The sequence below is a fragment of the Lissotriton vulgaris genome, chromosome 2_1 (genome assembly GCF_964263255.1).
Source record: "Lissotriton vulgaris chromosome 2_1, aLisVul1.2, whole genome shotgun sequence".
NCBI classification, from domain to species: Eukaryota; Metazoa; Chordata; class Amphibia; order Caudata; family Salamandridae; genus Lissotriton; species Lissotriton vulgaris.
The window spans coordinates 1,803,814,683-1,803,836,847 of record NC_141687.1 but is presented as its reverse complement, the minus strand read 5'-3'; the positions used below and the strand labels follow the sequence as shown (position 1 = coordinate 1,803,836,847).

At 43.3% G+C, this 22,165-nt stretch overlaps 1 protein-coding gene across 2 annotated transcripts in view; it reads left to right on the top strand.

Moving 5' to 3' along the window:
• Positions 1-22,165, top strand: part of CARS1 (cysteinyl-tRNA synthetase 1) — a 395,563-nt gene that overhangs the window by 231,649 nt on the left and 141,749 nt on the right. For both annotated transcript variants that reach the window (XM_086957866.1, XM_086957867.1), the window contains 3 exons: positions 455-584; positions 10,914-11,017; positions 20,382-20,479. In XM_086957866.1, coding sequence (XP_086813992.1) covers positions 455-584; positions 10,914-11,017; positions 20,382-20,479 — 332 coding nt within the window. The remainder of the gene's footprint in view (positions 1-454; positions 585-10,913; positions 11,018-20,381; positions 20,480-22,165) is intronic.

Here is a 22,165-nt window from a genome sequence, read left to right as displayed (position 1 = left end):
TATTTCTTGGTAATAATTTCTTAATTGCTTCTTCATAAATGTATATCTCCATATATGCATTGTTTATAAACAAATATGGTATGTGTAATGTAGCACATGTAGTTGGTAGATTGTATACATTATTTTGTTTCGACTTTATTTTGCATTGTTTTATGAATTCAGTCTTATTCTAATACATAATATACTTCCCTAGCTAAGAAATCTACTAGTCACACTGATTGCTAGTTTGTAAAGCAGAATAGATTAGCTCAGGATTATTTGCCTTTAAATTATATACAATTTGCACTGGGGAATAACAATGGTGGACTAACTTATGGTTATTGTTCGTATTGGGTGCATTTTCTGTTTCAGTGTTTAGAAGATTGTGACAATATAAATCAGTGTGAAAGGTTGATACCAAATAAATTATATTTGTATTACCAAATGCTGTGTTGCATTTTTGTTTTTGCTACAGGCTTACTTTGAAAATGATCACTGGGTTCGTTACTTCCTACATACTGGTCACTTGACGATAGCTGGCTGCAAAATGTCGAAATCTTTGAAAAACTTCATCACAATCAGAGATGCATTGAAAAAAAATACAGGTAAACACATTTCTCCATAGCAGGATGACGGAATTTTCTACCAGAGTTTAGTAGATGTTAATGTGAGAGTTTATTAGCTTGCTCTGGAGTGGTAACTGTTTACTTTGTTGTTGCATACCAATAACAATAAAGCACGTTTTGTCATATGTTAGCATTTTTCATATAAAAGTCAGCAAGCATCTTATTTTAAGTTGTATACTGAGGAACTTAATATTTCTTTTATTATTTGTGTTTTTTGTATTCATTGATTGCACTTGCTGAATGGTCACTTTAATTGACTGAAATATGTTCTCAAAAATCTCTTAGGATAACAGAAATTGGTCAGCGATAGGTAAATATTTGTTTTTGGTGAACGGAAGATATTTATCTGTGATGCTGTCAGCTTGTCGTTCTTGCCAACTTAGCTAATAAAACCACCAGCTTTGAAACAGGGGCACTAAGCTGAACCGTGGCTAGGTTCCTCTAGCTGAACATAAATTGATCTGTGTTGCTTAAAGTAAGGTGGATATAGGAGTGGATTGTTCCGGTCCTATCTCTTGTGCTGAGGTTCTTCTACAAGATGAAGGGGTCATTTTGTGCCTTGTATAGCAGAATGGAATTCCTTCTCTGCTCATTACGTTAAAGAACCCGCTGGAGGTAAAGCTGTTTTGTCAAGATTGTAAACGGGAACTTTGTTAGAAAGACCTCTTGGTACCTGGAGGGAATTAAGCGTAGGAAAGTGCTCCTTTTTTATCATGGTCACCCCACTTTTTGCCACTGGTGCTGATGTTTTTTTTCTGACTGATCTGCACTGTATCCCTGCTAACTAGGCCCCAGTGCCAGTGCTCGTTCCATAAAACAAAGTAAAAAGATCTAATTGTAAAATAATTGGCTCACATTTTAGCACCCCTATAAGTTCCTAGTAAGTGGTACCCCTGGTACCTAGGGCATGGGACCTAATAGGGTCTCTAAGGGCTGCACATGTATTATACCACACTAAGGGACCCCCCCATACAAATTGTATGCAGTCTGCCATTGCAGACTCTGTGTCATGGTGCAAACGAGGAGTGACAATACGACATGGCACATTGATTGTGCCATGCAGAAGTAACTGCATGTAATATATGTAACTCTCCCCTACAGCAGGTCTTATAGCCTTAAGACAGGGTGCATTATATTACATGTGAGGGCATATCTGCATGAGTTCAATTACTATATGGTACAAGAGAACAGGGAAGCCATCTTAAGTATATGTACGGGGCACTGGTTATTAAAGGTTCCCAGCTATATGATGGCTTTACTGACACCTGTAGTGTTTGCTATCAAACACCTTGTCTTAACAAATCTGTACAGTTGCCAGTACAAGATGTATTATGACATGCACCCACTCTCTAGTGTGCTATTTGACTGGTATCGTCAAGCCTGCCACCACACACATGTTTCAGACTCCGTGCAGGTGAGAGCACACGCTCCCCAAGGACAGAAATAATGCCTGCTCCGGAGGATCGGGTTCACACCTCCTCCAGCAGGATGGCTTCTGACTTAGCATATAAAAGTCAGGGGCTTCAAAGCCCCTGCCACCTTTTATATGTGACCCCGGCTTCCCCCAGACCTGGGGGATGCCACCCCCTGCCTGAAGGCATTTAGCAGCAGGGCAGGTGGGAAATTAGCTATGTAAGTAGGTGTGTTGCACCACCAGGATAGTCAAACCCATAAGGTGGGCTGCCTGCTATGCTCCACGAAAGAAGGATTCCACCATCTTGTGTTTAGTGGAATTAGGAACTCTGGGACTGGGTTATGCCCACTCCCCACAGGAAGTGGTCATATAGTGGGCTATTGACTCCAAGGGTAAGTAGCACATTAGTTTCTACCCTTCACTCCCCTTAACACCGTTAATTTCAGTATCTAGGTGGACAAAGAAGAGCTGAAGAACGCAAGAATGTGAACTAGCTGTGGACTTGGCACCAAACCCTGCCTGCCTCCTCCTGTTTCGACAGTTGAAAAGATCCACCTTGTCCTGCAGTTGTGCATTGTCCCAGAGCCTTGGAGGGCTGCCAGCACTTCGCCAACCTACCAGCATCTCCCTTGAAGTCGAGGAGCCACATCCGTACAGCCTGCAGGCACCGACTGCACAGTCCAGTTCACCGTACAGCCTGCAGGCACCGACTGCACAGTCCAGTTCACCGATCTGCTGACCACCGGGTACACCAACACAGTGACCTCCTGCTGGGCTGCTGCTGAGTGTCCAGGTCGTCAGCCCAGACGATCCATCTAGTCTTTGAGACGCTGATCCATCCCGAAGGCTCCCTGCACCAATAGCCGGGGTACCGGAACCTGTTGCAAGCACCAAGAATTGTTTGTTAAGTCCAAACACCACTGCTGCCAAAACTTTCCTTCACATCGAGGGACTTCACCAGAGGCGAGCTCCAGGACAGAAGTAGTCTTTCTGTGTTTCTTTTCTTTCATCTGCAGGTACACTGAGAAATGTGAGAGCCTCAAACTTGCCAACCCACTGGAAAAAACACATGTGCACCCAAGCCCCCCCAGCCATTGAAACAAATGGTGTCTCTGTGGTCCTGAGACTCTCAAAAGCCGAGCCCTCCTTTGGGTTCTGCCGGACTGGTACCCTGGTCCCCACTTGCAGTCTTTCTTTGCAGGTACTGTTCCCTACTAACTTCAAAGCGTAGTGTTCAAAGCTACAACCGCTGATAGCACTTCTGCACCTGGACACCCAAAGACAGGTAACCTTGAACTCTTTTTTTTTTCTTCTTTCTCTTAATTTCTTTATTGGCATTTAAGAAAGAGAAACAATACAACAAGTGGAAGGGGAAAGGGAGGGCATGGTATAAAAGCAAATAACAGTACAAGCAAAGACTTCATATTAACCCAGCAGTAAAAGGTTACAGTGACCACAATCGCAATATGACATTACCCATGTGAAGTACAGACCTTGGTCCAACCGGAGAGAAGTGGACAGAAGACCATGATGTCTCCAGTTGTCAGGCACTCTTATATCCGAGGTAGAACGGAACAGGTGATGACAGGGCATCGGGGACAGGCATGTGTGTTACTAGAGAGGGTGGGTGCAGGCGTCATCAGGTGGGGGCGAGCGGGCAACTCCTATGACTTCGGTGGTGCAAGTCTCTCTGCCTTTGATATGTTAACCTGTGTTCCCAAATGTCGGTTAGGCGGGAGCGAGGAGGCGTGAGCTCCCAATGTGAGAGTTGCTCCTCACAGTAGCTCGCATCCTGCAACCAATCCTCCACTGTGAGAGCAGGTCGTCCCCACCAATGAATGGCCACCCGCTGTTTTGCCAGGAGTAGGAGTATGGCAGTGAGGCAGCGTACAACAGGGTGAACATCTTCGACATAACCCAAGAGGCCAGCCAGAGGAATTTGAGAGGGGGTGGCCAGTGACAAGGAGCAAAGCTGGAAAAAAAAAAGACCAGTATGCGGCCCCTTGCGGACATTCAAGGTAAAGGTAAAAGAAGAAAGCCTAAGGGGCAGCGCAGGGCATACTGGGAGCTTCCTCAACTAAGCCCAAACGATGGAGCTGCATTGGGATGCGGTATAGCCAGTGAAGGAATGTGAAGTGGATGAGGCGAAGTCTGTAGTTTGGGGATTGAGAAGCGGTTTGGGAATATGGGATGTTACAACGAAAGCGCTACAGCGCATTCCATTACAAAACGGTTGTTACAACGACTGCGTTGTTACATCGCAAACTATTACAACACAAGTCGTTACAACGTCTTGCTGTAGAGGGCGCTGGATGTTGGAATAGTAGAATTTACTAATCCATTTCCAGTCTGTGCAACAGTAGGGAAGGTATTGAATTTTAAATTCAACAACTTTTGCCCCCTACAGCGAGTCGTTGTAACGACTTGCGTTGAAATGGTTTGCAATGTAACAACGCATTCGTTGTAACAACAGTGTTGTAATGGAATTCGTTGTAGCGCATTCGTTGTAAACGATGTCTCCCGCCGCTTGGCCACAACAATATGACCTTTGGGCATCAGTGATAGGTGTGTCATTCATGATGGAGTGAAGACGAGTGACTAGCTGGTGGAGTGATTAGTTGGTTAAATATGTGTTCAAAGGCGCGCAGTGTAGGAGGAGGAGCCAGAATGTACCATGCAGTGTGCAACATGTGGCCCAAAGCTGGTGGTAACATAGGATCTCAAGCACCGTAGTGGGGGGAGGGCTCAGAGGGCACGAATTGGGTTAAGAACAGATTGTCTGTACAGCGTCACTGCGAGGGTGCAGGGTGCTGCGTGATCTACATCGACAGCCGTGTGTGGTTGAAAGTGCGTAGGGTAGAGACAAAAATTTATGTTTTGAGCCTGGGCGCAGTGTGCATAGAGGGACAAGTTGGGCCCACCCATTCCCCCTGTTGGAAAGGTAGGGTAAGTGTCTCTCCCATGCTATCCTCGGATGCTTGCCGACCCAAAATGCCATAAATAATGTGCAGTGAGTGGGATTGGTAGGTTTATATATACTTGCAAATGGATTCACACCGGTATCCTCTCTTCCAGCCACTCCACGGTGCAGCCATAAAAGGCTTTTCAGAGTTCAAGGTTGTGAATGAGCCAAATACCCAGATAGCGCACCGGTTTAGAAGCTGATTGCAGTGGGTAATTTGAGGCAAACGGCTGTGTGCACTACGTGAGAGGAAACAATGTGGACTTGGCCCAGTTAACTTTGATAGCGGAGTATCCACCGAACTGAATGCCCCAGCAGATAACTGGGCCTAAGTTCTCCTGGGGTTTGTGAATGTATAGAGTCCACGTACCTGGAAAGCACCAGGCTCCTGGCCATGAAACTGAGGCCTCTACAGGTGTGATGTTGCCGCAACTGGGTCGCAAGGGGTTCCATTCACACAGCAAATAATAGACAGTGGGCACTCTAGGCAGGTGATCTAGAATTAGGCGGACAACATGCCATTAAGACAAAGACAGGCTGCAGGGATGGACCAAGACCATGCCGGGATAGCTGGAATAGATATGTCCACTATACATAGTCAAATGCCTTTGGGGCATTCAGTAGTATGGCGGTGGCATGGTTCAATGGAATGTATGAGGGCAAACATTGTAAGGAGGTTATATGAAGTGGATATACAAGTACAAAGCTGGATTGGTCTGAGAGTAAGATGTCGGGCAACAAGTGAAGGAGGTGGTTCATAAGAAGGTTTGCAATTATTTTATTGTTGACAGGTATAATGGAGCGCGGCCTGTAGGAGTTGCAAAGATCCACCGGCTTGCCAGGTTTAATAATTGTAACTATAACTGCCTCATGCAGAGAAGGTGGCAGTGCCCCAGATGCCTCATACATTATAGCGGTACAAAAGGGAGTGGTGATGGACGGAGCATCTGAATCAATCAAACACTCACACCCAGTCAAAAGATCTGGGTTTAATCCATCACCGTTCTTTAGGCCACTCTGCCACCCCAGTTCAGACACGGCTATATGCAAATCAGTCTGACCCTGTGCCTCATGGGAACAGTCCAGCCCAAACTGCCAAGCCATGTCTTCCCTGGACCGGAAACAAGCTTCCGAGGACCGGTTTCTGGCATTCCAGCCGTCTTCAGCCCGGCTTGCTTGAATCCAATCCATCAAGTGTGTGGAGTTGTGCCACTGTGTTTGGACTGGGACGCCTAGGAGCACCCGAGCGATGCACAGTGCTGTCAAAGACCACATTAAAGTCTCTCCTCCCAAAAACGGCTCCCGGGCCCAGGCTAATGATCAGACACCAGATCTCGGAAAATAATTCTGGGCTATCTGTTTTGGGGCCGTTTATGGAGATCAGTATAACGGGGTGTCTGTGCAGTGTCAATCAATACACTTGGGGGCTTGAGGGGTTTTAAGGACCTGCCAAATTGTTTGACCACCAAATTAATGTCAAACAAGAAAAGAGCCACTGGTCCGGATTGGAAGGAGGTTACTAAACTGTTTGGATGTGATCTGCCATGCAAGACAGGAGGTATCCCTTTTCCTGGCCCTGGATGTGCTCTCTTGATTTTGTCCCCAACCCGTTAACATTCCAACTTAAGACTTTGACTTCTTTGTTTCGCTGTGTACCCATGGATCCGCATGTGGAGTGCAACAGATTGCATTGTAAACGAGGACTGTAAAATAAAAAACAAGAAAAAACAATCCCTCCTAACAACCCCCCACCCTGTTTCCCTGCAGTCTGGGCTCAGAACGGCCCATTAATAAAAATGCAGAGAGCCTGTCGCCCAACAATATGACTAAAAGAAGAACGTGGGGGGGAGGCCTTAATGCCCCAACAACCCCCCTCCCACCTTTATAAATCAAAGGTACATTATTGGAAAAGAAAGCCAAAAACACACAATATTAGATACTTAAGTGCACTAGTGTCTAGTTCAGCATCTTCGAGTGTCAAGGGGCTGCATGTGAAGCGAACTGGAGTGAAGAGGAGGTCCCGAACTACCCCAAGCCATCTGAACAGAGTGTGCTTTTCATTTCAATGGTCACTGGGGCTTCTCTCCGGTGATGTCTTCAAGGTGTCCAGCCAGTCAGATGCCACCTCTGGCAAGTCGAAGAATCTGGTTTTGCCATCGGCTTCCACACGCAACAGAGCGGGGAAGAGCATGGCATACTTAAGATCTTTTTCCCGCAACCGTCTTTTAACATCCATGAATGAATGTCGACGCATCGGCACTGCCCGAGTGAAGTCGGGCAAGAAAGTTATTTCTGAATTGTCCAGCTAGACTGGAGGAGCGACCCTGGCTGCCTGAAGAATGGTGTCCCTGTCTCTATAGTTCAGCAACCGGGCCAGTATCGGACGTGGTGGAGCACCCGACCCCGGGGTCTCCGTGCGCTCTCTCGACCACGAACAGTTTGGACAGTCCCTTCGGCTGCAGCTTTGTTGTGATCAGATTTTTGATGAATAGGTCTACAGTAGGACCCTCTGATTTTTCCGGCACTCCAAGGACTCGGATGTTGTTGCGTCGCAAGCGCCCCTCATAGTCGTCCAGCTTGTCTTTTGTGAATCTGCAGAACTCTTGGAGCTCTTTGACATCAGTCTGCAATTGCAAGGTGTCTGCCACAAGGCTGGCGGTGGTGAGCTCCAAACGTTTAATCTTTTCCCTGTTTTTGCCAGATCGGCCCTGATCAGAGTAACTGCAGACGATAGGGCATCAATGGAGGTACGAACCCCAGTTATCGCCGCCAATAAGTCTTTCATTGTGGGTTCGGAGGGATCTTGCTCCGCATCGCCATGCTGCTTGTCACCCGCTCCTCTTGTGTCACGAAGCCACTCCCACCCCCCCCCTCCTTCATAATTAGAGTATAGCGAGGTGTAAGTGTCAGCGCACCAGCCCGTGCGCAAGTTAGGATGCAGTGGACGGAGTTAAGTGGAGCTCCTGGAGGCAAGAAATGTCTGTGTGGTGCCTATTGAGATAGGTGTGTAGTAGTCTGTGGTGCCTATTGAGATAGGTGTGTAGTAGTCTATCCTTTCTATGGCCATTTAGCCTGTGGCTGTTCCAGGTCAGGCATCTGGTGGTGGTCATTATGATGAGAAGAGACAGGGACAATGATGTGGGTCAAGTATAGCATATGTATCTGAGGGGGTTAGGAAAATGATGCAGAGCTGTGCATGGGATGTGTCCTGGAGGGGTGGGGAAAGGAAAGTCCACCAACAGGAGCCCTTTACTGTATATCACTGCTCACGCCAACCCCCAAACATGGTTAAAAATTCTGATCCCACTCCCCACCTCAGCAACCAACCCAAACACAGTCATTCAACATGCTAATCTTCCCTGAGGGAAGCAGCAAGCCATACAAACACTCCATTCATGAACCGACTGGGTGGCCAAGTGGTGCAACAACACCCTGCATGAAGTCAGCAAGCTCCCATGGATATGGTCAGTACTAGAAGCAAGAGATAACCAAAGGCACGTGAGGGGTGTCTGAGTCCGCAGAAGGGCAGCCAGAAGAACAAGCACTGCGTCAGCACAGCAAGAATGGCCAGTCGCCTCTGGCGATGTCAAGGCGCGCCCGGGACAGTGAGTATGGTTAGTCATTATCTCTGAGGTGGTTTTCTCCTTGATGTTACAGGGGCGTCTGTTGGCAATGTCGCCTTGGTGCTGATGTGTTTAGCAAATTTGAGGGTAGCTTTGGCGTCCGTGAAGTCGTGGGGTTTTCTCTCATGAGGGATGTGCAGCTTGGCAGAATAGCGAAGCGCGTATTGAATGTCAGCTTTTTGGGGGAGTCATTTGACAGGTCAGGAATTCCCGGCAGGCAGCCTGCACCGCCAGCATGAACTCATGGTAGAAAGAGACTGCATTGCCCTGGCACTGCATGGATTGATTCTCACAGGCAAGGCAAAGGACCATGCTTGTTCTCTATAATTAAGGAGTCTTCCAACTATGGAATGGGCAAAGGACCCCTAGGGTTGGGGGGAGGGTACACGGGCCAAGGGAGCCAACCCAGCCTCTCCAAAGAATGATGTTATCCAGTGGCAGGCACAAGCAGTCCTGGGATGTGGAGGTGCTGCCCTTAATGAAACTGGGTGTGAAAAGGTCTACAGGTGTCCAAAGTGTCACAAGGAATAAGCGAGCAGTGCCAGAGAAATGGGCCTGGTTGAACGATGGGAGCCCTTCTTATGTTAGTCTCAAGTGTGCATACCCACCTAGGTCTAGCTCACTTCCAACAGGTATGATCACACTGCCCCCACCCCCATCCGCCACCACCCATCTAAACAGGTGAATAACGCTGGGGTCAGGGCGTTGTGGAATATTTAACTGGACCCCCCATGCGCTGGAAGGGCCAGGAGAAGAGGCCACTGTGCACATTGTCACTTACCCGCCATGCTGACCAAGGCTGCGTGCTGCCATTGGGATGATCAGGCCCAGCAGGCCCCAAGGAGTTCAGTTTGCCCCCGGGGACAGCAAAGCCAAGCCGGCCCACAACAGGCTGCCGTGTGTCTGTGTGGCACACCTGGCAGGCATGGGGAGCAAGATGGAGCCCCAAGAGCACAGCCAGTGGCCGGCCGCGGCTGAAGCCCAACGCGGGTCGCAACAAGAGTTGATGCATGTAAGCTTCATAGGTTCCCTAGCCGGCTTCTAGCAGCACGGGCGGCTCCCTCACGGTTTGCTGCAGGGTGCCATATCAGTTTTAGGTCACAAAGGAGCTCGCTGAGCGAGAATGCCTGTTGGATTTTGTCATCGCCCTGCAGATCCCTCTAATGAACAGCCATCTTGCTGATAGGCTAGGCTCTGCCCCCCTCAACCTTGAACTCTTTGTGCTTTCTTGGACCTTGGCGCCTACTTACCTTAAGTCCAGAAGAACAGTCCTGTAAGTCGTTTGCAATTCACCCTGTGCAGGGTATGTTTCTCCCAGAGGACAAAATTACCACTTTCGAGGCTCATGGCTCAAATCTGACAGCTGTATTTTATACGTTTCCTGAAAATCGCTAACATGAAAAGTACTTGCCTGATCCTAAAGATCTTGGTGTTCAAAAATATATAAAAATGTCTGTTAATTGTGCAAATTGGTGTCAGATTTCCTTCTTGAGTGTGTGCCTCTTTTACGGATTCTGTGTGTGCAACAAATTCCTAATACTCCCCTCTGATAAGCCTAAGGCTGCTCGGCCACTCTCCCACAAATAAAGCACCTTGGGATTGTTAAAGCAAATAACTGTACACTAGTAAGGGATACCTGGACTGTGCACAGAGCACCTCATTTTGGCTCACTATATATATATATATATATATCTATCTATATATCCTCGGAATTGCATGTCCCAGGATTTCAGGTAAAGAAAAGATTTAAGTTAAATATTTGTCTTTATTCTTTTATCCTGGTTGTGATATTTGTGTGTCTTTGTTCTTATTTTCTGTGAGGTTAGTAAGGTAGGCATAGGTAAATACTTTAATCAATCGGGATTTTTAAATAAACATTTTGAAAATTAAGGCATTGAAAAACTAAAAATGAATTTTTCCTTTTCTAAATTTGTTGGTGCTGGAAGTGGCATAGACAACTTTGAGAATAAAACTTGAGTTTCTACTGCTGAACTGTGTTGAAGGGGTGGGAGCATGGGAGGTATGTGGGGGATAGGTTGAGCTGGAAGCTCGACAAGGGGAAAAAACCAAAACACACAGAGGAGATATTAAAGAACAAAACGAGTGATGGGTCTGGGAAAGATGATGGTTTAATCCCCCAGTGGTATTGAGAAGCAATGAACTTGAAATATTGTAAATTCTTACAGTATTTCTTCAGATATTGTGTCTTTTCTACTTCTGTTTTTCAAGAGTTTTTCAATAGAATCCAATCATTGCTCCAAAAGATTTTACATTGTGCAATTCTTTAAAAACAATTGTATTTCAAACAGCTCGGCAGCTACGATTGGCTTTCCTTATGCATTCATGGAAGGATACATTGGATTATTCAAACAACACTATGGATTCTGCGCTACAATATGAGAAATTTTTGAATGTGAGTAACTGCACGATTTTATCCATTTGGACAGAAATGAAGTCTGGTTGTAAATCAGACAAACAGTTAATAGCGTGTTCTCTACAAAGCAATTGAGCACATGTACTTGATTTGTAATTTTTATTAAATTTCAAAAAGGACAAATAAAACAAAACAATAATAATAGTCAATAACAGTAAGTAGTAGCAATAATAATAAGATGACAAGTAAATAATAAAAAAGTAAGAAAGATAGATGATTGTAAATAAGCAGATGTAAAGAAAACTGTACAAAGTATAAATACAAGTACAAATTAAAAAATACAGATTGCCAAAAAGTATAAATGCAGCTAACAAACTACTCCAGTGCTCAGAAATACTCAAAATATGCAAAATACTCAAGTGCCTGGCCTCTATGATTGCAGTGCGCACGCGACGACCAATGGGTAGAAGATCAAGCAAAAGTTCCCCACAGGAATACAAAGAGTGTGTAAAATCATATACAGCATATGCGTGACAAGCAATTATAACAGAGCTGTGGTATGTAATACACCATGTAACAGGAGACCTGTGTGGGTTCACGGGGGTCGTATGAGAAGGCAGAAGCATCAAGGGACTTCAATAATTTTCTGTGGGTTTTGCGCCATGGAGAGGAGTGAAGCGTTGCATTGTCTGCTCCTCTCAGGGAGGATAACCATTCTTGCCACATTCTAAAGGAGACATCACTGGTGTTCTTCCATTTACTCAGTACAATTTTACAGGCTAGAGTAAGCATGCGATCTACCAAGTATTGGTCAGTCCCATTTTTGATATTACGGTCCAGTGCACCTAATATAATATAGGAAAATTCCCTTGGGGGAACTATGTTGAGTTATACATTCATAGACCTTGTCCCAATATTTCTGTAAAGTAGGGCAGTAGAAGAGCATGTGGGTGAGGTTACCTATGCTGAATTTGCAGTTCTAGCACTTTGGGTTCTCACTAAGGTTAAGTTTAAAGATTTTCTCTGGTGCCCAGTATGTCCTATTTATTAGCAAACGTTTAATTTGTGGCAATATTGGAGATATTTTGTTTGAGAATGGGGTGATATGTATCTTATCCCAATCATATGTGTTGTTGGTGAAGTTGGGTTCAGATCCCCATTTAATTTCACATTTCATGTGAGATTTTCAAGGTTTAGGGGAAAGAAACTTGTATGTCTTAGAGACGGTGTGGCCTGACTCTACTAGTTGTGACATTTTTGAGATTATCGACCGGTCGGAAGGTTTAATGGAGCGCATCGAGAGGAGGGATTTCAATTTTAGGAATTTATAGAAATTCATCGGTTTTAATCCGTGACAAGATTGGAGGATGGAAAAAGGTAGTGGGAGGGACCCTGTAAAAAGGGTTTTGACTAGATTAATACAGTTTTTTGACCAGTGTCAATGGAACGTCTTCCCATCAATCTTGATGCTAGGATTATACCAGAGAGTTGGATTTATTGATTTTTAGTTTGGATGGCTGGTCCAGCCGTAATAGGGCACTCTTAGTATTAAGTAAAATGTATTTTGAGTGGGGAAGATAGGATACATCCATGGTGAGGCGAGCTGGTAGAGGCATATTATTGATGATTGACTTCTCTATGGCTATCCAGACTGGGGTGTAATAAGTCGGAGGGGTTAACCAGTTGGCACCCTGTTTACAGAGGTACGCTGTTTGATAGTTTCTGAAGTTCAGAAGGCCCAGACCTCCTCCTTCTTTCAGTCATTGAAGTTTACTCATTGATATTCTGGGCGCCTTGCCTTGCCAAAGGAACACATTAAAGAGTTTATAGATTTTACTAAGGAAGTCGTTTGAAAACATCATAGGTAGCATGCTGGCCAGGTATTTAACAAGAGGTTTGATCATCATTTTTAAAGTCTCTGCCCTTCCCCAGCATGAAAGAAATGTAGGTGACCAACCATCTAGCAAAGAAGAGATTTTCTTTTCAGGTGCAATGTAATTCGTTTGTAGGGTGGTGATTACATCACCTGTAAAGTCCAGAACCAGGTATTTGAAGCATTTAGGTTGCCATAGGAGGCCTGAGTTGCCCATAATCTCATTCCCACCAAGATTGTTCAGGGCTTTAACTTCAGTCTTGTCCTTATTTAATTTATATCCGGATACCGCAGCAAAGTCATCCATTGATGACATGAGGGCAGGAATAGCATTTTCGGCATTTTCAGAGACTACTAAAACGTCATCAGCGTAAGCAGTAATTTTCACCGTATAGTCATTAAAACGTATTCCTGTAATTCGGTTATTATTGCTGAGGTGATATAGGAAGGGTTCAATTGCGAGTAGGAAGAGGGAGGAGGAAAGAGGGCAACCTTGTCTTGTTCCTTTCTCTAGTCTGAAGGAGGATGAGAGTGGGCCACCCACACGTACTCTGGCAGAGGAATTAAAATATAGTGACATTACCATACTCGTGAAGTTTTCACCTAAATTAAATTTGTCCAATGTTGCTTTCAGATAAACCCAATCTACTTTGTCAAAAGCAACAGTGATAGCAACTGTTGGGGTGTCAGTAAGTTTAGCCTTTTTCAGAACATGAGCAAGGGTACTGATATTGTTACTAGATAAGCTTTTTTTTAAGAAACCCACTTGGGAGGGGTGTATAAGTTTGGGTAAGAAATTTTGTAGGCGTTTGGCGAGGATCATCGCATAGATCTTACAGTCTAAGTTAATTAATGATATTGGCCTGTAGTTTTGGGGGAGTGTTGGGTCATTCCCATCTTTGGGGATTACTGCTATGATGGCTTCTGTAGGTGTACCATAAATTTGGCCAGAGTTACTAAATTCTTGGTATAAATTAAGAAGTGGGAGAGTTAATAATGAGGAGAAGCATTTGTCAAAGTTAGCATTAAACCACTTCGGGTCCTGGAGCTTTCCCAGTTTTGAGGGACTTGATTGAGCTTTCTATTTCTGAGGAAGTGATAGGGTGATTAATTTCTAACTGCTCTTGTTCTGATAGGGCAGGAAGCTTACACTCATTTAGTTAGCCTTTTGTTCGAGTATGGTCTATCTTCTGGTTTTACTATACAGAGCACTATAAAAGTCCTTAAAATTTTCTGCAATTTTGTCTGGGTCAGAGTGTGCTAAACCATGTTAATAAGTTAAGTTGTTAATTGTGTTCTTTTGTAATTTAAACTTTAAGTATGAGGCTAGGCTTTTCCCCGCCTTATTGGATTCACAGATCTTGACTTTTTTGTTTACTTATCCATAGTCCTGCTCTTTAGCTAAAAATGTTGTTATACTAGTATTTCTTCTTCATGATATCGTTTAGGACTGTGTTGTCTCTTGATAGTACATGTTTTCCTTCTAACACCGCGATCGTTTTTTCTATTTTTTGGGTCTGAAATAGACAAAGTAATGCATGAGTGATCCAAGATCACTCTTGGCTCAAAGAAGTTTCTTCTACCCTGGCTATTGCGTTGCCAGTGATGAGTAGGTAGTCGATGCGTGAGTAGGAATTGTGTGGAGGTGAGTAAAATGTGTATTCCCTGCCTGTGGGGTTTGTAACCTCCAAATACCTATAAGGTTGAAGCGCGTGCAAAGATTAATGAGGGCCTTGTGGGAGTTGTTTGTGCGAAACGAACAGCGTGAGTCTCTGTCCAGTGTCGGGTCCAAGGGCAGATTGATGTCGCCCACAAGTATGTTCATTGCAGTGTCTGGAATTGTGTCAATTTGTTTACTTAACTCTCCCCAGAATTCCACATCGTCTCTGTTGGGTGCATAGATATTAGTAATGTAGAAGTCTGTGTTGTCGTTTTGTTGTAACCCACCTTCCTTTAGTGTCAGATGAGCTTGCCACTATGTCAACGTTTGATTTTTTTTAGCTACCAGAGTCAGGACACCATTTTTCTTTCCTATTGCATCAGAGCCAGCCACATCAGTATAAGACCTATTTCCAAGCAAATTAAATTGTCTAGCGTTAGTCTTTGTTTCCTGGAGTAGGAAGATGTCACCTTTTTGTTCATAAAGATAGTCCAGTATCTTCCTTCGTTTGACAGGGTGATTTAAGCCCTGAACATTCAGTGAGATTATTTTAAGGTTCTTATGGGATGGGGCACCTGTTGCTGTTAGGGAGGTTATAAGTACGATATACTCATCCTAAGTGGATCGCTGGATCTTCTGTATTACGGAAGAATGTACTCCCAGAATGAGCATGGGCTAAAGGTTTGGTTTACATAGGAATGACACTTTTGAGCAAACGATTGGAGACATAAAGCATGTTACTTGGAATAATAGGCTCAACACCTATGAAGAACCTGAATGTCAAAATGGACTCACCTTTTTGCTTGCGCTTTGCGTGTCATAGCTGATCGTCGTATCTAAGAAAGAAATCATGAGATTCAAATAGAGAGCCAAGACACATGGCTGCTGTTTACCGCACAACGAAGCGCATCAGTTCCATAAGGTGTGAACACTGAAGAACTTCGCACTAAAATGAGAAGACATGCTACCTAAGAGGACATAATTGCCACAGTTGGAGGGCATCTTATACATGTTGGTAACTTTGGCTGAGTGGTTTTGTAACTGCGGTAATCGCCGTTAAGACCTTTAGTAAAAAAGAGAGGCCAGGCACTTGAGCAAGAAAAACAAATGTATACGGCATGGAAAAGAAAGCAAACAATAAAAAACAAAACTAATAATGTGAAAAACACAAGATCCAGAACTCCTTTCCCCCCCCACCCACATCCCTAACCCTCCCATCCCACCCTGAAAGTACATACCAAGCATGGTGACTAGGGAAGAGAGCTCTACTCCCATGGGAGTCAGACAAAGGCATGTAGAATTCAAAGGAGAATTGTGGATTACGTAGTAATTAAAAACTTTGAAAATTAGAACTATGAGCTGAAAACAGGGAGTGGGTGCAGTTAAATTGCGGCATAGAACAATGCATTACAAAAAAAGTTACTAACAAGTAACACGATTAGCCTCATAGCTTAATGACAGTTAATAGTAGGTGTTAATGGCTAGGAGCTTGCTATGCCTTAACTGGCTACAAAGTAGCTGCTCACTGTGTATAATATATAGTCAGAGGCCATGTGTTGTAAAAGTTGGATAAGTCAGAACAGAACACGTTTGTGTCTCAGGTCAGCTAAAGACTAGCTTAAGATGACTTGAAGTGGAAAACGATAACGATTCATAAGGGCCAATAGAGACCATCCTTCGGCATTCAGAATCAGATAATCAGGTAATAAATCTCGACGAGTATGGCAAAGTACTGATGTTGCAGAGAGAGGCATTGCATATTCATATACATATTCAGAATTCTATTAATATTCGTCTTATGCTCATCTTATGCTTATTTGAACACTAGGAGAAACTACAAACTTGAATTGTTAAGTGCAAGCAACATTTCTGTTGTATGGCTCAATGGACTGATCGCAGTGTAAAAAACAGAGAACATCGTGCCTGAAAGGGAACAACCTGCTTACGGATAGAAAATACTATGATCTGAGCTCATGCACCATGAGCATGAAGAGTATCACAACCAACCAGCAAGTTTGGTTAAAGTGAACTAAGAACCTTTGGCGGGGGGATCCGGGGCTGACGTGTCCATGAAGGGATCATCTTGGCCATCGAGGAATCTTTTTAGTTGTAGGTGTTCCGTGAAAAAATGTGGAGACCCCTGGATCATTACGCAATATCTTGTTGTGCCAACGAAGGCAAATCGGTAGTTCAGGGATAGTAGTCTTGGACGAAGTGCTAGGAACCCTTTCCTAGTGTCAACAGTCTCCTTGCTGTAGTCTTGGGAAATAAAAACTTGTGGTTCTTCCATAGAATATGGTTGCTCTTGTGCATGAAGGCAAGGATCTGTTCCACGGGTTGGTAGCGGAGAGATTTGCATACAATTAGCCTTATTGTTTTCTGGTGTGGAGCGGCTCTAGTTGGGACTCTGTGTGCCCTGTAAAATTCCAGCGGCTTACTAAAAGTCGGTGGCTTGCCCAAGTCAGTTTTCCAAAAAGGCGATGCATGAGCCAGCGTGATCTTCTCCACCCTCCAGCATTCCGATAATTCTTAGGTTCCCTCTTCTGTTTCTATCTTCGAGACCTGACAGACGTTCGTTAGGGAGTCTGTGGTAGTCGTCAGGTAGTCGTCAGATTTTTAAGTGATTTACATACTTTAGTTTCGGTGTCTTCTAGTCGGCTAATTGTGCTCTCGGTGTCAGACAGTCTTATGCTAGTGTCTCTGATATCCTGACTTATTGCTGAGATTCTTTCGTTGATTTCGCGAGATCATGAACCACAGCCAACTTACTTAGTATTGTATCCATTGTTGCGTTAATGTCCTGTTTGCCTTTTGTGGGTGAATCAGGGTTTGGAGGATCTGCTTTGAGTCTCTTGAGGTTCTTTGCTTCCTTATCAGCCATTCTAAGTGACTTTAAATGCCTTTTGGTGACTTTTAGTGAACTGGTTATCAGCTGATACACTCTTGTTCACTGTCTCGCTGGATAACTGCAACAGGCTGTTTACAGGATATATAAGTTGTCCACTGGATGTTCAATGGCTCTCCGGTTCCCTGGAAGACGGGTTCACTTGTTTCACAGGATGCTCACTGGTTCACTAGGTACTCGCTGGGCACTTGGTAATCGGCGACAGGTTATTAGATTAAGCTGTGGAGTTTGCGCACATCAGTCACTCCATACTCCTGAACATACCTGGTCACAACATAATGCTGATCACTACAGCATGACACAGATCATGACCCCAACCATTACAAATGACTGGTCACTCCATCCTATTGGTTGCAGCGTTGAACACAGGTATGGTGATCACTCTCCCCAAAAGCCTCAAGACAATAACTTCGTTGGTATTATACAGTGATACAAGTTGGAAATCAGCAGGCTCAGAGTGGTGTCGCACTTGTTTGAGGAAAATTCAGGAATGTGTGTACTAGCAGGAACTAGTGCTGCAGGCAGATGTTGAATTTGAACATGTTAGGACTTTCTATGGACGGCACCATCTTAAAGTTTCATCAACATAAATCGACATTTTTTACAAGTATTTATTTTAGTGAGGTGGATGTGCTTCTGTCTGAACAATTCTTTATTTATTTTTAATTGAACATTTGCACACACATGCCATTAAAGTTTCCCATTTGCCAACATATGCACTTATGTATCATCACATTTCCCCACAGGCACACGATGAGTAAAACCTGTTGATTTATCAGTCACTTGTGCATTTCTTCATTAATATGAAATATCATCTGTGGAAAATAGTTTTGAAATTAATTGTACATTCATCTTTAGTTTAAAACAGGTTGCAAACATTAATTACGTTATTTCTAGTGTATCCCTTGAATCCAGGCAAAACTGATAAAAGCCTAAACATCACAAACCAACATTTGGTTGAATTTAAATGTAAAAAAAATGTAAAGAAAACCTGGCTTTTCAACAACATAAACAGTAAGCTACGAGTATAAATAGTTATGTTACATGTGGGTTACAATGAAGAAGCAATATGCAATAGAACATAGTCATGGAGAGAAAAGGTCTGCGGATAACCAATAAGAAAACATTTCAAAACCGTAAGATCTTTTAAGCTTCCTAAAGCATGCCTATCTAGTGCATCATTACACAGAAGGAAAAAGTCAATTTAAGCAGCGACCCAAAACTTCTTCCCGTCAATTGGGCACTGACCTCTTTATAAAATGTACTTGTTTTTATGTAGAGTTTTATACTGTACTGCTGTTTCCGGTTGCTGTAATTAGCAGAATTTGATAATATCACCCAAGTTTGTGGAACCTTGAAAGGATGAAAGGCTGAGTTGGCGATTCTGGGATTCATGTTGCACACCACATCTGAAAGCAGTAGTGAACAGCTAACCCCCTTAGCTATCTTGCCGGCTATACCCACAGATTTATTTAAGCTGTTTTTGACTGTTTGAAAATCCATCTGTTTCTGGTTTCTGAAAATTATTGGTTTGGTAGCTCTAGGTGCAGTAAATAAAATATATGTTTAGTTTTGTAAAATTGGAATACATTGCAAAGAGCTGAAAGATGAGCTTAGTTTCTGTGACGCAATGAACTGAAAGCAACTAAATTGGTGACAACTAAAAAATTATACATTTATACAGCCTTAAAAATTTGAGTTCATGTCAAGTGTTATCATCTGCGTTTTCTCTCACATACAAGGACAACTGGAATATTTTAAGGAAAGTCCTTTCTCAAACCTCTGAGGTATCCAAAGATAATGGAGAAGATGCCTCTCTCTTATCAGGACATGCTTCATCATCGGTGCCTATCCACTCCCTGGTAGGATGGTACCACCAGGGCGGACTCAACCAAAGAGAGAAATGGAAGTTCTTAGATTGAATAACAGGATAAGCAGGGATCCAGATGGGGGTTAATAATTAAAAGTACCTACTGGTATACCCAAAAGTATCCTTTATTCCTAGGGTACCTGGGGTACGAATAAAAGCATATATTGAGGTTTGTTTTGAATGACTGCTCAAATATCCTAAAAAATTCCAGCTCCAATAACCTCAAAAAATCGTGCCTGAAATCGTCCCATTTCTATCTTAGGTTGAGTCCACCCTGGTGGTACCATCCTACCAGTGCCTGAATAGGCACTGATAATGAAACATATCATGATAAGTGAGTGAGGCGTCTACTCCAGTATCTTTGGATACCTCAGAGGTTTGAGGAGGGTTCTCCCTTGAAATATTTCATTTGCCCTTGTGTGTGAGATTAACTTTGGGAGAATGTACCTGGTCTTATTATCACGCTCTACATTGTGGTGGAGTCATCTTCTTTTACGCCAGTGGCTCACTTTATCTTATGGGGCAGAAGCTCCATACGTCCATCAGCTTTCCTGCTCTTCCTTACTTTACTGCCCCACACCTGCACTTTGATTCTTGGGTGTTAAGCCCTATATCTCCCAACACATGTGGACTGCCACTGCATACCTCCTATTTTCTTTCATATTAAGATAGATGCTTAGCTGAGCATTGACTGTTCATCTCTTCGGGACACCTGCTGGTGAACCCAATGAGGAGACTATGTCTTGGTTCAAATACCTCTTAGTGTATAGGTTGCAGAGATGTTGAAAGTCACAGGTGATTTGTAGGGCTCTAATTTCGATCAACTGATTATTTTCCCACCTTGAATTATGAAAGAAAAAGGAGCCCCATATATTGTTGTATCTTTAATTATTACGTTCTGTCTCAGTGCAAAATACCTCAAGTCATCTATCTCTGACTGTGAAAATAGTTTTTTAAAATGCCACCATAAAAACATATAACTAGATACTTAAATGTAAATATGTAGGTAAAATGTACTTCCAACTGGGAAACTTATAAACAGCAGTTTAAAGATGCCAGTCGCCTACTTTGACTTGAGATATCTTTATTATTTAGGAGTTCTTTTTAAATGTGAAGGATATTCTTCGAACCCCAGCTGACATCACTGGCCGATTTGCAAGATGGGAACAGGAGGAGATCGAGCTGAATAAATGGTAAGTGTGTTGCTGTTAAAATGTCCACTCCATTCCTTTTGAGGCTTTAATGGATCAAGACTTGTCCGGTGTCTCTCAATTAAAGAAACGTTCTTGAAAAGCGGTTGTTTAACGTGTCGCATCCCTTATCATCAAACATTTATAAACCATTTGAAGTCTAGGCGTTATAAACTGCCAGGACTGACAACTACTTGTAAGCAAGCCACACAATAATATCAGATTCAAACAATGCTAAGCCGTTTTATGTTTTTTACATATATTTCTGTAGCGAAGTAACATTTCAATCAAAAATGTTTTGAGAGTGGAAGTGGTTGGCATAGTTTTGAGACAGAGCAGTTAAAGTATGAAATATTTGCAGCGGTGGTATGCATGAACTTGGCGAAGACAGACATGTGTGACTGTACGCTTCACTGTCTGATAGATGGTCCAAAACTGTTGAACCAGTAACCCAGCAGTAACTTTGTGAATATAACAGAACAAATAATGTTACGTTTTGGAAAGCAATTCCAAATTATGTATAGTAGAATAGCATCTCACCAACAACCCATAAATTAGTTAATGGTCCTACAGGTCCTCTCTTTGCTTATTTCCTGAGTTTATCAGTGGCTCTACACTAATAGATTAAATGGTCGTTTAGGATAAAACCTGTATCAAGATTTTTCTTCAAGTCAGTACCTGAAACAAAAGATAAACATGATGGCAAGTTGTAAGTAAAATGTGCAGGCAGGACAGTGAGTAGTGCCAGATGTATACGCACAATAGATGCACATAAAAAGATTACCAGTTCTATATGTATTTGCATTTCAGCCGTGTTTCCAATACATTTCTAGGTTCAGTTTGATTTCTTATAATCATCTACTTTTCAACCTCATATGACGAGGAATTGGACGAGGTCATCATCATGGCAACATTTATACAGGTCTTTCACAATACTATGCCACCATTGAATCCAGTTAGGGTGAGCCTTCAAAGACAAGTTTCGGAATCTGAAGTAAATTAAGACAAGGAAATGACTAACACTTTTTTATTATGTATTTTTATTCTTAGTATTGAGGAACCAAAGGGGTTGAGACTTGGAATAATTTCTCTAGCTATATCACGTTTCTCCAGATGCAGGGCATTATAGAAGATGTTACCGGAAAATGAATCACTTTCTGAGCCAAACCTTGCTGTGTACTCAGAGTAAATTATCAAATTGTAAGGCGCCGCTGCCCTGCTCCAGGCAACCCCACATTTTGTCCCTGCAGCCTTTGTCTGAGAGGTATGCGGTTTGGGCATCTACTAGTCAAACAAACACAAACTCTTTTCTGACCTCTCCCCTTGGATATCCAGTCCGAAAGGGTGGAGACATTTTTGTAGAGGATAATGTCTTTCACCAGTTTGGTCCTCATGTCTATTAATACCAGTTGCCTGGCTGTCACTATTCCCATACTCTTTGAGATTCAGTGGCTCAAGACCTCTAAGTTGTCTTGGCAGATCTCCAACCTGTGCTAACCAGGCTATACAATTAGTTGTGGCATGGATGCCACCAATTCCATTGGGGAGCCATAGACACCTCATAGCTATTCGCTGCCTCGCCTGACTGTGGTCAATAGGTTTTTCAGGTGTTCAGTGTTCAAAGGTCCTGTGTCCAGTCTGCAGATCCCTCACCTTTTAAATAGATACCTGTCGTGGACAGGCAGCATG